We start from the raw sequence: 17,247 nt of genomic DNA on the forward strand, positions 1-17,247 counted from the left end.
GTGGTGCCAGGATCCTTAAAAACAGGCATGCTGATGATGATTGCTTAGGACCTGATGTAAAGTTTAGCAGGTGGGTTACTTTGTCACAAACATGACAGATATCCAGTCTGCCTAACTATATGCACCATAGGATAATTTGTACTTATAGAAAGGCAGACAGGATATCTGTTACTTTAGTGACTGAGTAACCAATCTGTTAAACTCTAAATCAGGTGCAGTAAAAATATCAAAGGACAACACTTCTGTATGGTTTCTGAAAGATGGCATTAGTAGAACAATAACTTCTTTCACTTGTACAAACGTAGTTACAAACATAAGACATACCTGAAAGATAGTACTGTAAAGGGACATGAGAACTGTATTTCTCCTGAAAGAATTCACCATAGAAAAACAAATGAATGCATAGCCATGCTTTCCTATCAGAAAACAAAGGTTTTGTTCTTTCATGAAGCTCTTCGAGTTCGAACTGGACAGGAACAAATGAGGTGATCAGATTTCCCAAATTACATACAAATGCCGTTCTTTCATTGATCTTCTGCAGAAGTCAAGGAACCATGGATGGAACCAATCTGAATTGGCTCTTCTGCTGGATATTGCAGAGACATCCCTCTGCAGAGCCTTTGATATTAGGCCTTTCATGCAGTTAGTAATTCATTACTTGATCATTGAACATTACAGTGATTGTTTGTTGTGATCAATGACATAGCACGTCAAAACAGTTCCTGTTAAGGAATTGAGACAATACTTCACCTTAGATTGATCTTGAACACATGGTACAGATTAGAATGCAAAAGGTATGATCAAAGAGTCTAGAAATTGCAATTGGTGTAATGTTTGTATTTGCTCCTAAAGGGTTTGAGTCAAAATTTGGGAACGATCGAAAGAGCTTCTTTATGTCAAATCCATTTAATCTAGATTTAGAGTTTGTTGGTGCCACAATTTGTCAAAGGCTGGGGAGTAAGGTCACGTCTTTTTCTCTAGCTAACACTGCCAGAGGAAACAGCGGCAACTGCCTGTAGCCACAGTGATGACACTGCCTTGAGTTCTCACATTAAAAATGAAGTACAAGTACAAACAAGTTAGAGCATAAATCACATCCTGAAGAACTTTGAAACCTTTTTTCTGGAAGATGGTAAATGATTCACCAGGAAGCACAGAAGGCAAGGAAATAAAATCTCATTGAAAAGATTAAAAGGGGAATATCTAGGTCGAAAAAATATAAAGAGGGGGCAAGGAACACAATGTAAAAATACTTTCAGAAGGTGTCACATTGCAAGGCTCCATTACAAAATAAAATAATGGATGAAGTGTTAAAACCTTTCAACAATTCACCCTCAGTCACAGATCTGGGGTTAATCTATTGTTATTTTGCTTGTCACATCACCCTAGTTCAGACAAATCCATATACAAATCAATCTTGAGCCCAACAGGAGGAGTCCAGCCTGAACTTCCAAGTCAGGTCATCCCTGCACAGGATTCAAGCATCCTGGGAGCAGTTTCAAGGTATCACCCTTCATGAGCTGGACTAGCTTGAATCCAATGGCGCAGCAAGAAAGGGACCCACATCTGGGCATACCCTAGCCACTTAGGTAACTTAGGTGATGAACAAGAAAGTCTGTAGTCTGTTGGAACCCCATACTATTGCAGAACTCCCCATTAATTTTTGCAGTTGTCTTAGCCAAATATTAGTACATGATCACCTATGAATAGGAATTCTAGTCCTCCAAGGTATGGTCTTAAAAATTGTAAAAAGCTAATAATGAAGAAAGCAAAGACAAAAGTAAGAGTTAATATGCTTTAATTCAATCATCTGCTTCATTCACAATTTGTATATTCTAAGTGAAATGCACTCAAGTCACAGTTCAGTTAGCAGCAATCGTCTCTTCAATCCACTGGTTGTAATTGCAGACCTTGGTGTAGACTCCAGGGTAGTTCTTCTGAGCGCACCCGTATCCCCAGGAGACAACACCCTGGAGCTCGCCGTTGCAGACCACTGGGCCACCGGAGTCACCCTGATGGAGACAAGAATTTAATAAACAAACTAAATTTTAATGGATATGTTCATGCTTTAAATAGACATTAAACAAACTTAAGTTGAGCATCAGTCAATCTTACTGCTCTATCTTATAAGTGGTATTGTTTTCTCAGTAAAGGCAAAAGTGCAGGTAAGTAATGAACAATATAGTATCAAGGAAATAAATCAACTGAACAGACCTCAATGTTCAAGGGAGACAAATGTCCAAATTACATGTCAAATGTACTGACAGAGTTTAAGAATGTGGAAACTCAGAAAATAAAGAGCTACAGAAAACTTAAGCTTAAGACATTTCTAGCCTTAAAACAGTCTACTGGGTTCTCCCTCAAATTCCAAATTAAATGTATTGTTTCTTACTGCACCTAAATTAACACTAATTTGCTTCTTATACTTTGGAGCAATAAACCTTCAGTGACAGCACATACAGCCAAGATGATGCTCTGTTTGGTGGATAAAACAAGACAAACTTTGTGATGGTAGGGTTAAGCTCAAAGATAAAGAGGTCACCTACATCTCAAACTCAGCAAGACCTAGATGAGACAGTCACCCAAATGCATGGCTGCTAGGTGATTTGGATCACATATTTGGTCCTGGCCAAGAGCTTGGGGCCATAACACACAAAAAACCCCAGGGGCTCAAGGGGAATGTGCCCCCTTTGTCGTGAGGTTACTCTATCTGTTACACAGGCACATTATTTTAGCCTAGGTCTGATGCTTGTGCCCTTTATTTCTGAGGCATGCATCTTTTTTCTATCATTTTAGCAGAAGCCTTCTTTTAGTGAAGATGTTTTTATTTTTTTAACAGCTTGTTCTTTTACAGAGACATTTGTTATTCTTTTCTCTGCACAGTATTTTCATGGTAAGTTACGAATTATTGCCAGTACAAAGCGTTCATCATGTTCTCAACTCTTGTAGACAGTAGTATACTTGTTGTCATGTCAGGGCAGTTTTCTCTGAACACCAGATGTTTTATTATAAAACACCTTACCGCCCTCTACACAATAGAGGGGAATTCCAACCAGTTGCCACCGTACACTGCATGTCGCCTTTGCAGTTTCTGCTGAGACTTGATGCATACGCTCCTTCCATGTGGGAAGATTTGCAGTAGACCAACAGACTTCTTCTTTACCTACAACCACAGGTATGAGGAATGGGGTCCTCCAGGGGGGGCTGATTGGCAGATTAGGACATGCTCTTGTAGAAAACCTAAGTAGTGTAGGTAGAGATTTTAGAACCATTTTTGTGACAGTATGGTGGGACTTTTCCTATGTTTCACTTTTCTTGTCACTGCCTTGCTTTTATTATGTTTTATCATCCTTATAATCGCAATACATGCCTTTTTAAATAGAATGCTCTTGATTCAATAAAACCTAGGCCTGCTTCTGTTTTGCCTTTGTATGTGTGAGACATTTGTGACTGAGAGAAAGGGGTAAGATCTGTTTCACCACGACTTCTCTGAGAATTCCAGATGACATGCTAAGGACCGCCACAACTCACCTTTCACTTTTGGGTGATGTGCTGCTAGCTGGCCAGAAGAGTTAGGCCGACAGCTGTCACACGGCGCAGGATCAGACTCAGTCCCCCACGCCAGGTGGTGCTGCACCCAAAATCCAGCAGTCTTGTTACTATAACAAGAGTTTTACAACATGTTCTTCTGTACCCTGAGGACAATGGTATTACAGAAGGAGCTGCGGGCACTTTTACAAATCCTTCTGTAGTACAGGTTGCTCCAGCAAACAAATGTGGTGCCAGCATGATCTGATCTCAAGGGGTGTTAACCTCATTTGCATGGAACATTTTCTCGTGCCATACTACAGATGTGTACACAGAGGCAAAGAAACAGATGAACGCACACTGACAGCACTCCAGTCCACAGTCAGTGCATCCCCTACAAGTGCCTTTTAAAAGGGTGAACTGGATTCTGATGGACCCCCCAGACAGCCTTCTGGAGGTGGGGGCAATCACTCACTGCACACTCCTGCAACAGGATCTCTGTCCTGCTTTGAAATTGCGGCTATGTTGCCACTGACACAGTGAAAGAAGGAACTGCTGCTTGCCCATCACTAATGAGTTGGCCAGAGGAGAGGGACACGTTTGTTACTAGTTTAAGGTAGGACTTCATGGAGTGGGAAAAGGAGATGATGTGGCAGAGCTGCTTTCTTTGTATTTAGCTGTTTTAAAATGACAGCATAAATTCACCAATCCTGCAGTTTAATATCCTGTCTTCATTGAGTGGGTTATCCGCCTGCAGAGTTTGGAAGAATATAGTTGTGCTGCCCTAGGGAAAGTTCTGGTAATGTAATTGAATTTGTCTGTCTAATTAAACATGTACCCACTTTTAGAAAAAATATCACTAGAGCTCCATTGAATATCAGGTTTTTTGTGTCTTCATTCCCAATATAAAATAATTGCTGTTGCCGCTAAGAGGACTAAGGAGGCTGCAAATCTTTTCAGAAAGGGAATATACCTTCAAATTGACATGTTTTTGGATGTTTGATGACTTTTCTAGAGGTTCCTTTGCCAGAACACCTGCAAATCTACCCCAACCTTCAATTTGCAAATGCCTAAACTCCACCCTCCTGGCAGAGTTAAGATGTTCACAAATTCTGGTTGCTAAACTAAAAATTCATCTTTCCTGATTATGTGAACCAAATGCTATGTTACTAGGGGTTACAAACATTGGGAGTAAAACCACCCTAAGGTGCCTCTTACCTGGCACGAATCTTTGCCTCCCTCCAGGTATCCAGCACAGATCATATTATTGGTGATTTCACCAGGATATGCATCACGGCACTGTTTGTCAGTGAGGATTGGAGCGTTGACGCACTGGAGAAGATCTGGGTAGTTACCTGCAGAAGAGGACGGTAATAGGGTTACTCAATCTGAGCGCATTAAAACTTGCAAACAATTACTTTGTTGATATGTTCACCCAGTTGAAAGAAACAGCAATTTAATTAAAACAGTCTGGTGTTTTAGATCTTCTTCACCAGATATGTATGGTTAAATATTGAAAATAATTAATGCATAATGTTGATTGAGCCATGCTCATACGAGGTCAAATGAGTGTAAAGCCATGTTCACATAAGCGCGCACACTGAAATAATGTGGTGAATGCCTGAGCTGTTGGGGTACTGTGTGCTGCATGGATAATCACAGCCAGGTGAGAGGAAGCAGTTGCTTTGGGGGGGGGGGGGGCGGGAGCAGCTTATTTCAAAGGAGGGCCTAAGTGTCCCAATTCCCTCTCATCTGTGACTCCAGGCCATCCACTCATCTCTGGGCTGTAACACTGATTGTAAAGGGGGTATCAAGGAAAATGCCCAAGCTAGCTACTACTTCGTGAGCTTCAGAACTTGACTCAATTACTGGGGATCTAATCTTTAAGCCAGGGTTTGAGACATGACAGTGTCTGGTGGAATTGTGGACTCTGACACTGGACACACTAGGAATTCAGTCTAGAGAGGTTTTTTGAATGTTAATGAATCAATAGAAACATAAGTAGCAGGAGACCAGTCTGAAGCTAACATGATGGAGAAAAAAATACATGATCCTTTACATCACAACTGCTTCTTGGGCAGACCCTCTGACCTGAGGCTGTTCAGACCTCAATTCTGTCACTGGCAGAAGGTGAACAATGTAATGGTTATCTGCCCACTTACAGGCATAGCATTGTCAGCTCAGATACACTTGATGTAGCAGATCTGATTTCCGTTGGGCAGGAGGAAATATTTGCATTTGCCAATGTTATGTACATAAATGTTAGCATTTTTGCAGTTCTGTATTTCATCAGCTAAAATCTACCAATTAAAATAATATTTCTAAAGAGATACTCTGAACACATGGTCAGGTAGGGTGTACTCACTTCCACTGCTGAGGGTGTTACCCCATCCTGAGATGAGGCAGTCAGTTCCAGCAGGTGCACAACTGGTGGGCAGGGGAATTGCCTGGATGCGTGCGCTGAAGGTTGCGGCTGACGAGAGCTTGATCAGCATGATGTCATTGTCAATGGTCCTGGAGTTGTATTTTGGGTGCTTGATCACTTTGGCGGAGTCGATGAACACTTCATTTCCTTCAATAACTTCAATGTTGTGTTCACCCAGTCTAACCTGGATACGGCTACAGAGGGAGGATTGAAAGTTTAAAAAGTATTTCTTAGATAATGTTAGATAGCTCATGAAAATTATCATTTGTCTTTAAAAATGTATGGATAGCTGTGGACTTTTGGAGCTGCGCTATAGGGGCACAGTGTCACACCCACCTTTGAGTAAGAATTTGTAATGGTCATGTTTTCATCTGTCAGAAGGGTTATGTTTTGTTGGTAAATTACAAGGGGACACTTAGGACCTTTAATAAGTTGACTACCTCACTGATGTCATTGTGGACAAAGATTCTAGCCCTGGGGTTTTGTGTTGAAACTTTATGCATTCTAGGTATTATAGATGTTTTGCATCCATTTAACTAATTGGACTAACACATTTGAGTAAAAGTTATTTGCAGCACTGAAAATAATGTCTGCAATGTCATGGAGTGAGGTGACCACCCTAACCTTTGACCTCTAGAAATGATGGTGTATAAAGAAGCTGGCATTAATATATACATAATCATGACCCTTCTAAGCAAGATTTTCATGAAATTATGAAATAAGTTTAGATTTGCAAACCGGAGTTTTGAAGATTGTTGGCTCATGCCCAATTAGATATTAACATTGCACTATAGCTGGTTGCATAAATGCATATGTTGGATTGCCATGGCATGATCCCTCAGTGAAAGACTGCCTTACCACAGATCACTGGACATGTTAGCAGGAGTACTGTCCTCTATCTCCTCCCTGTCATTACGGTGTGTGTATATATGTAACAAAGGCTGCTGCCAATGCTGCTAATCAGTGTTTATACGTATCTTTAGCACATGGCACAAATGTCAAGAAAAGTATCCCTGACATGTTCCTTCAGTGTCTGTGCAAACATTCAGGTAAGGGCCAGAGGAGTACATAGACACCCTGGCTTTTGAAGGGTTACTGTGCTCCCCTCCTGTTTTTGCCACATGCTACAATAAGCAAAGTGTTTATCTTTGTATTAAAACTACACAGCATACAGTGCCTAATACTTTCTTACCAAGCGTCATTATGTGAGTAGCTTGACGGTGGTCACCTTTAAGCAAGCAGGAGCTATGATCAGTTCATGTTTAGTTTGCAGAGTACACAATTACACCAGCCTGACCTTCTGGGTTACTCCCTGCAGAGGCAGTCATATGCTGCCTTATCCATGTTTCTGTTTTAATGGACAGACAATGGGTACCCATAGTTTATACAAGGTTGACCAAGAAATATCATATGTGTGCATTGTTTTTGCGTGACCATTTGGCCAGTGACTTGCCACACCTCCTGTATGTAGTACACAAGTTGTAAATCATATTAACTTCCAAATTACACATTTTATTGGAATTGCTTGCTAAAACAGATATTATGCAGCCAGACAAGTGCATTTCACCTCTAAACACTTTCTATAATACAATCTAAATTAGATGGGTCATTATCATCAAAATACTTACTTAAATAATGGTTTTTGTTTACACCAAGGGGCAGATTTACTAACATTTTGCATCATAGATGCGTCCGTTTTTTGGGGCAGCCATGATGCAGACTGCTATTTGTGATACAGAAAGACATGCAAATCAGGCTTGCGTGGCTTTGAGTGGTATTTTTCCCAAAATGTAATGTAGGGCGGCACATAGCAATGCCTTGCGTTACCTTGCGCCGGGAAGGCGTTGAATGGGTGTAGCCTGAGTTTTCCCATGCTTCCAGACAAGGATTTTGGTGCATGCCTAAATTTATTAAAGCTAGTAAACCTGGGAATGTGTCAAAAAGCTACTCCTCCCTGAAGCAGGCATGACAAAGAGAAATATCTTTGCTTCTCCTTGCTACATCCTCTATCTATGCATGCTGCATTCTGCAGCATACATTGAAAGGAAAATATGCATTTAGGAATTGTTGTTGTGCAGGAAGTTGTCCCTTCCTGAATATAAACAATCCTGTCTGTAACACAGACAGGCGCCCTTTGTGCAAGGGTCCCAGCATTGGTGCTAGGCAGCACACAGTGAGCCAGTGCTAGGAGACAGCAGAAATGTGTTTTATCTTACTTGATAGGGAGAATTTCTGCGGGCTCCCTTTCAAGCAGTACAGCTCAGCAACTTTGCTTGATGATGTCCCGTGTTGCATGAAAGATTAGTAAATTTGCCCCAAAATGTGTATTACTTGTAGTATGGAGAGCTCACATGGCATTCGCACCTATTGCAAATTAGCATCATAGTTCAGTCACCGATTGCTCAATTTGCAACCCGCCATAATCAAAATGCGTTCTAAACACATGTTGAGGTCAGAAGGACAACACCTTTTCATTTTTTTTTTCAGAAAAAATAAGGCTGTCCCCTCATGTGCTTGAGAACATTCCATGATAACATATCTTTGTTGACTCTGTGGCTACGAAACATTTGCAAAAATGAGTATCATTTCAGTCAACTTTCTGTAGTGTGGCCCTATGACTTACGTTTTGGCGCAGTGAGCGGCGGAGACCACCCATTGGCTGTTAATCACAGACCCACCGCAGAAGTGGTAGCCAGAGTTCAGAGATGCCTGGTAGGGAACAGAGCCTTCAGGGCAGGTGTACCCCCCTACGATCTTATCATCATCTTCAAAAGGAAAGGCCACTGGAAACAAAGGTAGTCAGAAAGAAGAGTTGATCAATAAAGTCAATGAATCTGTGCACACAGACAACTCATTTCATATGCTTAGTTCCAAAACAAGTTTTTTAAAACTTATTTATTATTGTTTTCACAGAGTGCTCCTGTTGGGTTCCTCTTTAGATTGCTTCTATCACTGAAATTCACTATACAGAAAAAGGAAGTTCTTTTACCATAACTTGTACATTGCACCATTTTGAAACCCTGTATCTTCAAAACAACCCATCCAATGTTACTCCCACCCAAAGACACAATGAATGTCATCCACCCATCCACACATAACATGACATTGCATATATTTGTAAACACATATTCACCATTGGGGCATCTTGGAACTGCAATAACAGATGTCTATCCTCAATTGTCCATAGGTAACCATTTCACTTGCTCAACCATCGATGCACTGACAAATCCAAACTACTATACTGAAACATACCAATCAAACAGGCAAGGGTGTTTGAACTGGTGCTGGGGACTATGCTGTCCCTCTCATTTGAGAGAGGCGGTCTCTTTATTACTTCATGCGTTTTTGTCTGTTCTGTGACAGTAGGATGTTTGCCCATATGGTATCCATTCCATGAGTAATAGATGCCTGCACTGCTGATGCACAGTGGTGTTTTTTGAGGGACCCTATGGTATACTTCTTCTCTGAAGATGGTAAGCTATGGAAACCCGAACAGGTGAAGCCCAGCTGTCCCTCCTCTGTGAGTGACTCTACATTGCTGATGGTATGCTGTACCCATTCGGTAAGGAGTGAAGCTTGTTCTCTCATGTTTCAGAAGCATTAATGACACACACTTTTGAGTATCTGCCTGGTGGTAGCATAGGGGTGCCTCTCGCTGAGGGTTCTAACCATGATTGAGAGAATTCACTCAGTGTCCCTGTCTTCTTCAAAAACCTGCAGGAGGTTTGCCACCTTTGTCAGTGAGGAATAATTGACATGTCTTGACATGTCTGTGTATGCTGAGGTTATAGAAGAGCAAGGACATAGTACTTTGGTTACATCCCTCTTTAGTAATTTTTCTTTAAGAAAGAAATTCTGCCACTGTTTGCATTAAAGCTATTAACAATAGTCTAGAAAGCTTTAAAATACTTTGACGTTCTTGCATCTTGTAACTGCTCCTTTATGTTTCCATTTAAAGAGGTTAAATACTCACTGGTGAGGATTTCTCAGATTTTTGTATGTGACTTGGCATAAAAATAGCGACCAAACCAATGGTTACAGTTTCAATCCCTTCAAAATATCTTGGATGATTAATATACCAGGACTTGAGAATTGCATGTAGTATTAGAACTCACATTTGCAGTCTAAGAAAGCTTAAAGGATGAATGTTTTTTTACAGAAATACTTGGTTATCATTTGCACCTACTAAATCCCTTTCTTTTGAGTATGCCTAAATAATCCTTATTTTCAGCTGCACTGGGTGAGGTGGATGGGGTACTGACTTGGATTTTCTTGTCCTTCAACCTCTTCCTGCCTCAGCCTGGTCCAATCTACCCTTCCTGTAGTTATTTCCCTTTTTATAATTCATCACATCATGATGACCTGCCACGTCTCTTTGGGTGAGGAGACACCTCCTGGGGGAAATCAATCAGCTGGAAGCCATTGAGATGGTGAGTACGTTCATTGTTTGCTAGATCAGTAGGGCATCCAGCTTAAGCCACACTAACACATCACCCTTCTACAACAGTACACAATTCCTGTCAGCGTTATGCACTATACATTTCAAAGTCATACCATTGTCTAATTGTTTGTTCTGTCATCTGTACATGCGTTCGTGTTATACTGACAAATGAAAACCTACCATTAATCAAAATATCCATTGAGAAAAAGAACGATTAAGCCTACTACATCCAGACACACTGACATCAAAGACACATAATTAGGGAATAACCAAGTAACCAAAGGAAGCCAAGCAAAGGACAACTATACACCCCAGTAAAATGAAATAGATGTCAATGTCCTTCAGCAGACTACTTCACACACATAATGTTCCTATCTCTACTGTTGTGATAGCATTTCTATATTTTATATTAAAAGGGAGGATGAACAAGGGATCACTGGTTCCTAGTTGTGTAGCTCACCACAGCGTAGAAGGTTTTCATGGTTCAGGTAGTTTCAAACTCTCTTTTCTGGGAGGTTTAGTTTTAGTTCCGCCATGTCATATCACTCTATAATTCTGCAGCATTTTCTACTATTTTTCTTCTTTCACATAGCCTACTCTCCTCAATTCTTCTTTTCTTCCAAGCGTGGTCTGATGCTGGGCCTGGGTTACTAAAAGGCCTGCTGTCACTGCCAATCCCAAATCTGGCCTGCTGAGGATTATGCTAGTGTGGTCTTCTGGGCTTTTCTGACCTACACTTGTCTGAGGAGAAAATAGAATAGAATGGACTACATATTCCAGACTATCTGACAGAGGTCTGCCACTGGCTGGTTGGCCTTAGTTTTTCCAAATAACTTGAAACTAGCATGCCTAACCCTGCCCATTACAACCCTTCAGTGGTCCCAGCACACCCTATCCTTTTTAGTTGTGTACACATAATTGCCTGTTGGAAAATCTCAAATTCACAACCCCAACATTATTGAACAAGATTCAGCTGTACAAGTACTGTGAGAATAGAGTCATTGTGAAAGAAAGGGGAACCTTTTAAAAGTTTCAGGAAAAAATTGCATTGAATTAACTCACCAGCCGCTCCCAGGAAGGCGAATAGCAGGAAATGATGCATGATTGCTAAGAGTCTATTGAGCAGGGACTAGAGAGAGCTGAAGAAGTATTTATAGCAAGAAAAAAATCTAATTTTGTTCATTCAAGGTCTTCTCCAGCTGCTCACATTCCCAGGTGGTCAGTTAATTTGATTAAATTGAGTAATTCTTCATGTCAGTTCTTGAAAGACCTTGCTGCAAGGGAAGCCAAGAGATAGTTGCTTGCCAAATATGTTAGATCGAAGGCGGGAGATGGAAACGGTGTTAAACATTGCATGTAAAGTGATGTACAGCACATGATCAATATTTTGTGAAAACTCAATTCTGCTCAAGCATGTCTTACAAATATTGCAACTCTTGCAATTTTTCAAATGCCAACATTAATAAAGCTTTTGCAGTGAGTTTAATTTTCCACAAATAACTGTTTAATAATATCTTTCCTTGTAATATTTTTCTTTTATATTCTCTTCATAGTCTGGGCTATGACCTGTTCCTCAGAGAAGAAACAACCATTTCCATCACAAAATAATGGATAGCTAGAATTCTTAGCATTCTAGGGAGCCCTTGTTTCCTGGATACAATGCCACTGTACTTTTTAGATCTTTTGGAATTTTTTACCAGGCTATTGTAAGAGAAGTCCACAAACAACCATCTTTTCTTTGCTTTGTATAAAAAAAAATAAAAAAAAATATGATGAGGACATTAGTGATGTCATTCAGAACAGTTGACAAGTGCTGAATGAGTAAGAAAGAGTGGAACGTATTTGATAGATGGAGTTGTATTGCAGAAAAATTACCTATTGGTATGAAGAAAGATTTAATGAGAAGTCAATTAAGCAAATGGTTGATTGTAAATCCTGGTATAATACACTATTCATGGTAAAAAGTGTGAATACAGTACAAAGCATGGGGGCAGTTACTAGTGGCATCCAAGAGTAATAATCAGGGGGAATATTGCAGGTGTGTTGTATCTGATTCCCAATGAAACAAGCAAGATCAGTCCAAACATATTGATGCTGCACTTCACAGAAGTTTAGTAGACTAACCCGGGAACACACATGCCCTTCCAGTAGCTCAGGCAGAAGTTGAAGAAACTAGGCAAATCTTTCAAACCTTATGGAAATTCAACCAGCTATCGGTGACCAGAAATCAAACAAGGTCTAGTGCACAGGCAGGGCATCTGGTTATATTGGTAAGTCTAAAACTCCTATTTGAGTCTTTGCAATTCCTCAAATGATGAGTACAGTTATTTCAAAATATTTTATCTCTATGTTTATCAAATTCTGTCTTTATAGTACAATCCTACAAGAAGAACTTAACAAGACTCTTTAAATACTGGATACTGATGGCAAAGTCCTTGAAAGATTTCTACTGAATAATGCCCTTCAGTGTGCTCAGACAGAGGTAATGCTAGGAGATTCCGGGATAGGTTCAAGAAAGATGTTGAGATCATAAAACATTGTTTTCCAGATATACATGTAATTCGCAAACTATTCCAAACTGGGAAAGTTAAACTGTTTATTTCTTCATTGATCTAAAACGTGCCTGCAACATGGGTCCTAAAAGAATTCTAAGCAAATATGTCAGCATTAGATTTTTTTCTTTTCATGACCTCCATGTTTTACATGGTAGTAACAGAGCAAAAATAGGACAATAGGACAGCAGATCACTGGATTTAAATAGCCTGGGAAGACTAATGCCCTCACTACGATGGCTCCTACTCCATTAGGCCATTTTCTAATGGGGAAATCAGCTGAAACAGCGACACCAGAACACTGACTGTCAGCCCAATTCCAGATGCAGTGTTTGTGACAGAGTACACTGTCTGTCAATCTCTAAATTAGTTAATCTAGTCTCAGGTCCCAACACTACTGTTAATATGAATCGTATCCCAGTGTAGTCCGCCTACAAGAAATTGGGTTGTTGGTTAAGGGCATGACATCATCCTCAAGCAAGGGTACATTCCTTATCAGGTTGAACCACAAAAAGTCACTAAATTGACTTGTGCTTAACCCTCTGGTAGTTTGGCTGAAAAGCATTCAGGCTTAACTCAGAGGCAATGTATAAAGTGTTCATACAGCAGACAAACAGTAGTAAAGTGAAAAGACAGGAAAAATCCCACACCAATTTAGAAAAGTAGAGTAACATTTAATAAATTATTTGACACCAAAATAATAAAAATCCAATTAGTAGAACCAGAGATATGTAATTTGCAAATAATTTAGGTAATAATAGTGCCTAAAAGCACAACACGCCACTTAATGCTATTTGGTCGCAGTGGACTGAGTCCAGGTCACAAAGTCAGACTGAGTTCAGACCGCTGTTAAAAGTATCTTATTTCCTTTTGCGTTGAAATGTGGAGTCCCTTTATTTGCCAGTTAAGCACAGGCATCGAGGAGCCATAAACAGGAGCTGCGATGCGAAGTCCTGTCTCGAGATCACAATGACTCGAGGCCTATGGAGCTGTGACGGAAGCTTCTGAGGACTTGCATCGAGGTGCCTTGGTGCAGAACTAAAATGTGGCAAACTGGGCTGGTTGTCGGGGTCAAAATGTGTCACAGTGGGTCTTTGCTTGCAAACCCTCTGATGAGATGCTGCAATGAATGATCCTGGGTCAAGGTGAATCAAGATACAAAGAGCGGGAGAAGTTGTCAGTATTGAGATGTGTCATGATTGGTTGGTGGTTGCAAGGCCACCGAACTGGAGATGTGATGCACGGTCCTGCGTTGAGATACACTGGATTGCATTGGTAAAAGGGACCCTGTTATGTCCCTGTTGCCAGTTAACTATCCCTTGAAGACACTCTAGAGGTCCTAGGTTCAAGTTGGAGGTTCAGTTTTTCTTTCACAAGCAGTGGAGCAGCAGAGCCATCCCTAATGTAGCACAGCAGCAGGGCAGCAGAGCAGTTCTTCTTTTGAGTCTTCCATAGGCCCTGAAGTAATCGGAAGGGTGAGTTTGAGGGCCCTCTTTTTATACTTGTTACCCATTTTGAAGTAGAAGAAATGTCTAGAGACTTCCTCCCAAGAAGTGTCGGGAATCTCCTGTCTCCCTGCCCTGGCCTCAAGCTGTCTGGGAAGTTTTTTGTGTGTGAGCTTATCCAGTGCCTTTGAAGTGGAAGTGTTTTAGGTGACAGCTCCGCCCCCACCATCTTGCCAGAGATGGCCATCCTGCTCAGACCCTCTATTGTGACCCTTTCTGGGAGGAATACACAAAGGACAACAGCCTACTACATCTAGTCACGTGACTCAGAAGCAGGCTGCAAGCACCAAGTGATTGTGACAAGAAAATATCAACCGACTAAAAGTGGCATTTTCAGAACTGTGACTTAAAGTCCAACTTTACCATTGAAGATGAATTTAAATTTAAAGTACTCATATACCGACCATTGCAGTGTTACCTCTTCCAAATCCAAAGTTATCAATTATTAAATGTAACAGTGCAGCCCAATGTTGTCCCATAGGAAAGGTAGGGCTTGCGTTATTGAAAGACAGATTTAGAAATTTTTCACTGCCAGAAAATGTAAAACTTAGCAGTACATCTCCAACTTTTTAAATACAGTGCATCTTGGCCTCTGGTCTTTTTAGGGCAAGCCCTAGCAGTGACTCATATGTATTAAAAAGGAAGGTTGAGGGCTAGCAAAGGGTTTATTTCGTCATTTCGAAATGGCAGTCTTAAACTGCACACACAGGTTGCAAGGCAGTCATGAAACATGTTTTAAAAGGCTACTTAAGTGGATTGTACAATGAAGGTGACGGGTTCATTAGTAGTATGTAATTAACAGTCCCTAAGTACCTGTAGTACCATTTTATTAGGAACTTGCAAGCAAATTAAATGTGCTTATTGGGTGTAAGACAATTCCACTATGTTTAAAGCAAACAAGCACCTTCTCATGGGTTATCAGTGGTAGAGTACACAGAGTCCTAAAGCCAACAAAAACGGGTTCAGAAAACAGGAGGGCTGAAGGCAAAAACTTTGGGAGTGACCCTGCAGAGAAGGCCAAGTTAAATGTCACGCTCCAAATGTGTGGCCCTTACTCTTCCAATATGCTTATGTTTGCTACTTCTTGTTTACCATGCTTGGCATTAGTTTAGATCATTCACAAGTATTTCAACTGTAACTGTCTTCACCTATTTAAGTTGACAATGCTCCACTTGTTGCTCATCTTCAAAATGTAAACACATTGGAGGAACCTGAGCTGAAACCTTTATTTTTGAACTTCAATATTTTGGCCTGTTATAGGGTATTACAATGGTCAGGTTTAGGTGGCTAGCCACACAGTATCATCTACTTGTTAATCAACAGGGAATCATGTAATTTAATTTTCTGTGAAACAATATCCAGCAGCACTTTGTGTGGAAATGAATTTGTGTTTTTAAGGACCTGTTTTTATATTAATGGTGGATGTCATGATTTTTTATGGTTCAAGCTCATTTCCTGACTTAGGGCCAGATGTAGCAAACGTTTGCGACTCGCAAACGGGCCGATTCGCAATTTGCGACAGTGCAAAATCGGAAATGGGATGCAAAAAGCCCATTTCCGACTCGCAAAAAGCGATGTGCCCCGTTTGCGAGTCGCATCCGTTGCGACCCCCTTTTGCGACCCGCAATGTGCGAGTCGCAATTTGCGAGTCGCAACCCATATGCAATTGCAACTCGCAAATTGCGACTAGTCGCAAAAAACCCAGTTTGCAAGTCGCGTTACCACTAACTCAGAGTAGGTGGTAACCATTACCAAAGTATAAAAGGAGACCCAGAAGGCATCTGGGTTACTCAAGATGGCGGAGATATACCTGATAGCAGTGAGGAGGAGAGTCTACGCAGCCCAGCAGAGGAGGAGGAGGGGCCACAGACAGGAGAAGATATATAGAACAAGGCAGACCCTTTTCCAGCAAACTGAAGAGGAGATCTATGATAAATACTGCCTTAGCAGCGCTGCCATTCTAGAATTGATAGAATTACTAAAACCACATCTAGAACACAAGACTCTGCGTGGCTGCGCCATCCCTACGCATGTGCAAGTACTATGCGCACTGCACCTCTTGGCCTCAGGGAGCTATCAGGGGGTCATTGCCGTGGCAGGTGGGGTATCCCAAAGTGCAGTGTCAAGGTTCCTCAGGGCATTCCTAGATGCCTTAGTCACGCACAGGTCTCAGTTCATATACTTACCAAGGAATGAGGCAGAAATTAACAGCACCAAGCTGGACTTTTACCGGATTGCCCACTTCCCCCATGTCATTGGATGTGTAGATGGGACACACATTCAAATATGCCCCCCGCTAATCTGGAACATATTTTCCGCAACAGAAAGTGTACCCACTCACTCAACATACAGGTTGTTTGTGATGCCCATTACGTCATCACGGACATCGTAGCTAAGTTTCCAGGCAGTACCCATGACTCATACATTTTTAGACATAGTGGGATACATCAACGCCTGGAACGTGGGGAGTTTGGAGACGGATACCTCCTAGGTAGAGCTGCATACACCTTGCAGACATACACACAGGTCACTGTGCACGACTATCTGGACTTACTAACAGTGTACTTCTGTGCCCAACAGGTGACAGTGCATATGCTCTAAGGCCATGGATCATGACTCCATTTTTAACACCCAGCAATGATTCAGAGAGGCAATACAACAGTGCGCATAAGAGGACCAGGAACCTGATAGAGCGCACCTTCGGACTCCTGAAGGCAAGATTCCGATGCCTCCACCGCAGCGGAGGCGCCCTCCAATACACCCCCATTACCGCCTTCAAAATTGTGGTCGCATGCG

The 17,247-nt window shown here is 41.3% G+C and overlaps 1 protein-coding gene across 1 annotated transcript; it reads right to left on the reverse strand.

The window, feature by feature from the left end:
- Positions 1-1,781: 1,781 nt before the first annotated feature.
- On the reverse strand, positions 1,782-11,565 carry LOC138303569 (trypsin-like). Its single transcript, XM_069242833.1, has 5 exons — positions 11,457-11,565; positions 8,577-8,736; positions 5,894-6,147; positions 4,747-4,883; positions 1,782-2,012 (listed from the first exon to the last, which is right to left on the reverse strand). Exons 1-5 carry the CDS (start codon positions 11,494-11,496, stop codon positions 1,863-1,865), a joined length of 741 nt encoding a protein of 246 aa, XP_069098934.1. The 5' UTR covers positions 11,497-11,565; the 3' UTR covers positions 1,782-1,862.
- Positions 11,566-17,247: the final 5,682 nt, after the last annotated feature.

The sequence above is a fragment of the Pleurodeles waltl genome, chromosome 7, assembly GCF_031143425.1.
Source record: "Pleurodeles waltl isolate 20211129_DDA chromosome 7, aPleWal1.hap1.20221129, whole genome shotgun sequence".
NCBI lineage: Eukaryota > Metazoa > Chordata > Amphibia > Caudata > Salamandridae > Pleurodeles > Pleurodeles waltl.